Raw genomic sequence first — 7,647 nt, 5'->3', positions numbered from 1 at the left:
GCAAAGCCTTAGTATCAACACAATCAGGACGAAGACGGTAATATGCTGTGACTTGTGCGCAAGCGTCATCTTTCAATTCAGTGCGAAAAGCGGCACTCGAGCATCAACCTGCATATAATTTGTAGGAGCACCCCTTGCAAAGTTATGACTTACCAGCGTTGCAAGTGCAGATGCATACGAGTTGTTAGTCTTGATGCGATCATAGATGGGTGTGACGCCGCAGGTGCGAGCTGCAGTTAAGAGTGCATCTCGCGTGAATCAATTTTTCTTTGTAATGTCTGGATAGCCATTGACGAAGGTCATATGAACCTTCGCTTCCAGTATCGCTCGCTGAATGACATGATGGGTCTTGCTATCTTGGTCCATGAGCTTTAATTTTCCAGCATTTGCGCGCCGTACAAGTTTGGGCTCCTCAGAATGACCATAACGGCCGTTGTTGTTGTTGTTGTTGTTGTTGTTGTTGTTGTCTAGTACCATGAAGTTGTTGTCGTTCGGAGACTTTGGATCATCATGGTCATCTGGGCAGCCTTGAGTTCCTCCACATCGTCGGAATCATCGGCCCAAGCAGGTGTCTGCAGTGCATGACATCAATCAAAACGAGAATCATACGAGAAGTACATGTCCGAGGTCACCGTGCCTGAATGTTGGGTTGGATCGGGGTTGAAGCGCTGCTATCAGCAGCCGCATCATCCATCTCAGCATCCGACAGAAACCCGTTGTCCTCCGCAGCGGGAGTCTGTACAATTACCTTCTGCTTGCGAGGAATTGGCTTTGGCCTTGGCCTTGGTACCGAAGGTGCAGCTCGTGCATCACTCATCTCGGCATCTGAAGGAGGCGTAACCTTCTTCTTGGTAGCAGGAGGCGCCACAACAGCCTTCCTCTTGCTTGGGATTGGCTTTGGCTTGGGCAGCGCAGCCCGCGGTGTAGCATCGGTCACCACATCCTGGTCCGCCTGGTTCTTCTCATATTTAGCAACACGTTTGATGCTAGCTCTCTTGGTGCGTTCTTTCTCTTCTTTAGCATCTAACTTAGACTGACGCTCAGCAGCTACTTCTTCTGCAGTACGGCGTTTCTTCTTCGGGGTTATGTCTGGGATACCCGGATGCTGAGTTGCATTTTTTGCACGGGTGACACGTCGAGTAGACATAGCAGGAGTAGATGGGGGCGAGCTTGCAGGACGCAAAGGCTTTATCAAGAAGACGCGTTTACAAGTAAGATGTTCGAATCGGGACTTCAATGTAATTTGACTTGCTAATTTGCCACGCCTCAACAGCACGCTCTTCGGCCTGAGTGCCCGAGTTCCATTCCTTCATATCTCCACGCCTTCGACCATATATTTCTACTTATCGATGTCGAATTCTTTCCGAACTTGCCAGGGCTTGAAGGAGACGACAATCACCGACTATCAACATCGATACCAACAATTCAAATCTTCATTGGTGACCAACATCCTAGTACCAGTAATGTTTCCTCTAGCTCCTAGTAAACTGTGGTGCGCTGACTGCTGTATTATAGATGCTACTATGTTTGCCGTGACTCGCTGCCTCAGAAGATTGGAAGGATCAGGCGCACCTTGTGTGTGTTTAGACTTGAGGGGGGGGGAGTCTCACTTCTGTGGCCTTCGCATGTCAAACGCATTCCGTCATGCTCTTGGCCTTCCTCTCATCAAGGTGGACGATTGTGATATGCTTAACTTGAATGGTGAGGTTTCCGTTTAATGTCCGGTTGGTAACTGCGGTGTGCTGACTGCTGTGTTATAGATGCTATGTGTGCCGCAACTCCCTGCTTCAGAAGATTGGAAGGATCAGGCGCACCTTGTGTGTGTTTAGACTTGAGAGGGGGGGGGAGTCTCATGTCTGTGGCCTTCACATGTCAAACACATTCCGTCATGCTCTTGGCCTTCCTCTCATCAAGATAGGTGATCGTCTTCGCATGTCAAACGCATTCCATCATGCTCTCGGTGGTGGCTGGAAGTTATTCATGGGCGCGCCTTGCATCAACCCTGAACACATCGTGTTGTGTGGCTGGAAGTTATTCATGGGCGCACCTTGCATCAACCCTGGGCAGATCATGTTACCATTGGCTACTTGTAAGTACTCGCATGCATGATGTTCTCCTGCGCATTTACCAGGCCTTGTATAAAGTCAACTCGAAGTTACACCTCCGACGCCAGACTCATGGGCCCCATTCGAGTCTACAATACCATCGGCACTATCTTATGATGCGGGCCAATGGCAACCTTCGTGCGCACAATATACACAACCTTGGCCGCCCTCAACCCACGCTACCATGCCTAGTGACGGGCTGTATCCGCCGTTTTTACAACAGGTCAGGGCGCACCACTCATATGCAATCCCAGCATCCACTGGCATCTGAAGAACCCGACGTCCCGTCATCACACCATTCCTCCTCCGAGTCGAGTTCACGATGTTCCCAGTCATCCCGACCTGGCACCGGACATGCTGCAACAAGCTCAGCACACATGCATTCACGCAGCCCAACTCAGACTAGCGCAGGTGATGAACAACTTGAAGCACCTGGGAGTCGCGACGATCAAATGGAGTTTGACTTGCCAGAGTCAAATGGACGTGGGTATGGCTTTCATGATGATGCTGCCAATGAGGCAGGTATGAACAGCTCAGATCAACGCCCTTCAAGTGGTGCTGGTTCCATTGGCCAGGCGAGTCGAGATGGTAGTGTTCCTCTTCAAGTTCCTGGTGTTACCAGAACATATCATCCTAATATCAATGGTGCGTGTTAATTTCACTTGACGCTCATCCAAACTTGTGCTCACTGTATACTCTTCTCCATATGAAGGGAGAATTTGCGACGAACACGGAGATGACATACCACCGAATACTCCGCCACCTCCGCGTCCATCAAATCGTGGACCAGACAACTGGACACCATATGCTAATCGAGTCGAATTTGAAGTCGCAGACTTCCTCTACCGTCGCAACCAGATGTCGGGGGGCGATATTGACTTTATATTCAACCTGTGGGCCGCCTCATTAGCGGCTCATGGCGAAACACCGCCCTTCACAAACCACGTTGAGATGTACAACGTCATTGATTCGACGCCTCTAGGTGACGTCGCCTGGCAGAGTTTTAGCTCTGAATATAATGGTGCTCTACCTGAAGGTGACATTCCGACATGGATGACATCCGAGTATGATGTGTGGCTCCGAGATCCTCGGATCCTCGTGCACAACATTCTCTCCAACCCAGACTTCGAAGGCGAATTCGACTACGCTCCGCTACAGGAGTATGATACCAGCAACGGAGCACATCGCTTTCAGGACTTTATGTCCGGTGATTGGTGTTGGAAGCAGGCCGTAAGCCATTTTTCATCCTTTTTCCAATTTTCTCATCTCTCACAATTCACAGGATTTGATTGCCGAGGATCCCAATACAATTGGATCTATGTTCGTTCCAATAATCCTTGGCAGCGACAAGACTACTGTCTCCGTCGCTACTGGACACAACCAGTACTGGCCGGTTTATATGTCGATCGGCAACATCCGCAACAACGTGCGACGTGCACACCGCAACGGTGTTGTATTGCTGGGCTTCCTAGCCATCCCGACAAGTACGTGTTTCAATTTGATGTTGTCTGTTGCTGGCGCTAATTAGATGCATATATTTAGCTGACAAGGAGTCCGCCAAAGACGCACACTTTCGAAAATTCCGCCGTCAGCTTCTCCACTCATCGCTGGCGAAGATGCTGGAATCCCTCAAACCAGGTATGACAACACCCGAGGTTGTACGCTCCCCCGATGGTCATTTTCGACGTGCGGTGTATGGCCTTGGACCATATATTGCCGATTATCCCGAGCAAGCATTGCTCGCTTGCATCGTTCAAAACTGGTGCCCAAAGTATGTATTTCTTCATGTTATGCTAGTACTGTCTACTTACTACACATCCATCCAGATGTACTGCTCCGGCTGATGGTCTTGACAATGGTACCTATGGTCGGCGTTCCCGCAACCATACCGAAGTCTTGGTGGAGGAATTCGAGTTAGGTGTGCTATGGGACGAATATGGACTTGTAGGAGACATCGTGGTTTGTACCTTCATTATTGTAGTCATTGTGCGAGCTGACAAATTACAATATACTATGTGTTCTACAGCCATTCACTAACTATTTCCCGCGAGCCGACATTCACGAACTCCTCTCCCCCGACATTTTACATCAGCTGATAAAGGGTGCGTTCAAGGACCATATCGTCACCTGGGTCCACAAATACATTAAGGCTTGGTACTCGGAAAACGAGGCGAATATAATATTAGATGATATTGATCACCGGTAAGTCCAATTTTCAACATGCTGGGTTGCAATGACTGGTATTGACGCACTCTACAACTAGTATTGCTCTTGCTCCCTCATTTGCGGGCCTTCGACGATTCCCGGAGGGAAGGGGCTTCAAACAGTGGACGGGAGATGATTCCAAAGCACTTATGAAGGTACGTTCGAGTCGATGAACGGGTGTTCCATCATCACGAGTAGTGTTGACTAACGTGTATTCTTACTACTATAGGTGTATATACCCGTGATTGAAGGCCACGTACCTCCGGAGATGGTGCTGACTTTGCAAGCATTAATTGATTTTGTGTACATCGCGCGGCACAATATCATCGACTCCAACAGCCTCAATGCGTTGGATGATGCACTCGAGCGTTTCCACAGGCACCGCGAAATATTTGAAACATCCGGTGTTCGCCCTAATGGATTCAACCTCCCTCGACAACACTCGCTTATCCACTACCACAAAATGATCCGATCGTTTGGCGCACCAAACGGACTCTGTTCTTCCATCACAGAATCTAAACATATCAAGGCTGTCAAGGAGCCGTGGCGACGGTCCAGTCGGTTCGAAGCCCTCAATCAGATGTTACTGACAAATCAACGTCTAGATAAGTTAGCGGCGTCTCGTGTTGACTTTGCTAGCCGTGGGATGCTAACAGGAACATGTCTATCATATATCCTTGATAAACTCGGTACGTCTACTAGCATTTGACCACTAATATTACTAACACAAATCACACACAGGGCTAAACGCTCCAGTGCACAATGCAGAAGCCATTCAAGTCCGGCTCGAGGACGAGCCGATTGACATTCCCCATCTCGGACGCAACAATCACGTGAATGCCAACTTGGAGGCTGATGCAGACCAAGATGCTGAGCTCGAGGGTGACGCTGTTGCTGGACCGACGGTGATAGCTCATGTAGACTTGGCGAAGAAATCTGGTGAGTGGAGTAGTACATTTACCTGGCGTGCTTTTTACTTACAACAAATTTTTAGCAAAACGGATCTACGCAGACCTACTTGCAGATCAAATTGGTGAACCGGAACTCACCACTCACATTCAGCGATTTTTACATGACCAGCTCCATTGTTCTGACTCCAACTCAGAAGCCTCCGAGTCTGGCGCTGGCTCGTCCAGTGCCCTTCCCGAACTACATGAAAAAATAACTCTGTATACATCTGCCATTGCCACCTTCTTCGCTCCCAGTGATGTCTCAGGCATCGGCGGTATGCGCTACGAGCGAATTCGTGCTGTGGATACCTGGAGGAACGGCCCTGGTCGATATGACTGTGTTTTCATTAGTACTGATCCCACTGTCGAGGGTATGCGTGGCTTCGATATCGCTCAAGTAAGGCTTTTCTTTTCATTTAAACACAATGGTGTACATTACCCTTGTGCATTTGTGCATTGGTTCAAACACGTGCACGACTCACCAGATGAGAACACAGGAATGTGGGTAGTAGAGCCTGAAACCCGCGAGGATGGGACACGATTTGCCTCCGTCATTCACCTTGACTGCATTTTTCGTGCGGCACACCTTATGCCTGTATTTGGGCATGAATTTGTACCTACTTATCTCTCTTACACACAGACCCTTGATGCTTTCCGCACTTACTATGTAAATAAATACATTGACCATCAGGCATTTGAGATTGCCTGGTGACTTGATACTGACTTATTCTTATTGGCTGGATAATGCTACCATTAGGACTACATATTATATACTTTGTCGGCTTAGGAAGTACTTCGCATAGCGCCTATTGACTTAGTTACATCGCAGCATGGTGTTGATTACTTATAAATAAACTTCTTACTTGAACACGCTTTTCTGCAGCCTCCGTGCTGAATTTTGGCCATTCATTACTTACTATTATTGTGTTTCCTTTGTGAACAATCCTCCAAGCAGAAATTAAGTTGAAATGATTTGCTTTGACAACTTAGTGAACTTAACGTCGAATTAAGTCTCTGTAAGTGAGGTAAGATGGCTAAGACTTTTTCCCTTTTTCCTGATGCAGGATATTGAGAGCATTGTCAAAGAGGACATCAGTCAGCATGGTAGCCATTGCTGCTCCGCTTCATGGAAACCGAATTCAACTTCAAAGTCTTATGTTTCTCATTGTGCAATGTTCTAACTTGAATGAGTTGCTCTAGCTTTGTTCTTCCATTGTACATCCTCGGTCAAAGTCTGCAGACCTACATGACATCATGTATGCAGGTTCACTAAGCCTTGCTTTTTGATAATTTGCGGGACTGATCACACAGGTATTATGACGGCAAGCTATTATGTTGGACGATGTTCCTGAACATTTGTTCTGGCTGGTCATTTTGTCTTCTGCTTTGTCTTCCCTGTGCATGTGGCATCAGATCATATCTGCAGTTTGATTTACTCCAAGCAAATGCAAAGCTTCTGCTTTGTGTTTCTGACTGCGCAACAACAACACTTCTCGGCTCTGAATAGTCAGACACTGTAGTAAGTTATCATGTGACTCCTGTTGTGGCACCAAACTCGTTGAACTACTAATATATGAAGAAAAACTTTGATCCACCAGTTCTGCACCAACCTAACGCACACCATCTCCTGACTGCCAGCCTTTACTCACTTCCAATGTCTGTGACTAGTGATTGATCATCTCCTTCTCCAGTTTCCGCTGCTGAAGTTTATGAAAAGTTGGTTTCTGCCAGTGGCACCAGCTTCTACGCTGCCAGTGCGAATGTTGTATCCCAGGCTGAGTTTTCATCGGTGGTCGTGAGGGTGACACACACTCACCATCAGGGAGCTTAGTGCTGATGAGCCCAGAGTTCATCATGAGCGGTGTCTTCGAGATTGATCACACAATTTCTACGTTACTCCGGATGCCAACTTTGATCCTCACAACTCGTTTGGCAGCAAATTTTCTGAAGTGAAACTCAGCTGCCGCCTCCTTCCTGTCACACAAGATGCATCTTTCAAGTTCTCTGATGACGATTTTCCAAACGTGGTTGAGAACCTGTGCACTCTCGAGAAGAAAGCTCCAAAAGAGAAGGAGGTACAGTGTATTAAACTCGTACACAGCTTATTTGAGGTTTGTCACTCGAATGCTTCACTGTGTTTACTTATCCACATCTGATTTGGTTTTACTTTGACAGAAAGTCATCGAAGTCGATGATGTTCACCATAAACGTGGTGCAACATCCGTCAGTTCCTCTGATGCATCGTCACGTAAGTAGGACACTGCCCACAACCCTTCGTTATCTAACTTGGACCACAGAAACCGAAGACTCAAATACTGAAATTAATATAGCTCACTGGCCTGTACAAGACAGGTGCAAGGACGAGCTCGCGAAGATTGTGCCTACCC

The 7,647-nt window shown here is 47.6% G+C and overlaps 1 protein-coding gene across 1 annotated transcript; it reads left to right on the top strand.

Moving 5' to 3' along the window:
* Positions 1-2,221: 2,221 nt before the first annotated feature.
* DEU56DRAFT_869653 (uncharacterized protein) lies at positions 2,222-5,972 on the top strand (the record flags this gene model as incomplete). Its single annotated transcript, XM_041355575.1, has 11 exons — positions 2,222-2,592; positions 2,728-2,750; positions 2,818-3,312; positions 3,341-3,589; positions 3,648-3,876; positions 3,932-4,064; positions 4,132-4,307; positions 4,369-4,465; positions 4,540-4,999; positions 5,052-5,249; positions 5,305-5,972. The coding sequence occupies 11 exons, from the start codon at positions 2,222-2,224 to the stop codon at positions 5,970-5,972; spliced, it is 3,099 nt and encodes a 1,032-aa protein (XP_041212323.1).
* Between the last annotated feature and the right edge of the window lie 1,675 nt (positions 5,973-7,647).

Source organism: Suillus clintonianus (genome assembly GCF_016758775.1).
Source record: "Suillus clintonianus strain FC179 chromosome Unknown DEU56scaffold_12, whole genome shotgun sequence".
NCBI classification, from domain to species: domain Eukaryota; kingdom Fungi; phylum Basidiomycota; class Agaricomycetes; order Boletales; family Suillaceae; genus Suillus; species Suillus clintonianus.
The sequence above is the reverse complement of the archived record's forward strand: the minus strand, read 5'-3'. Positions and strand labels throughout refer to the sequence as shown.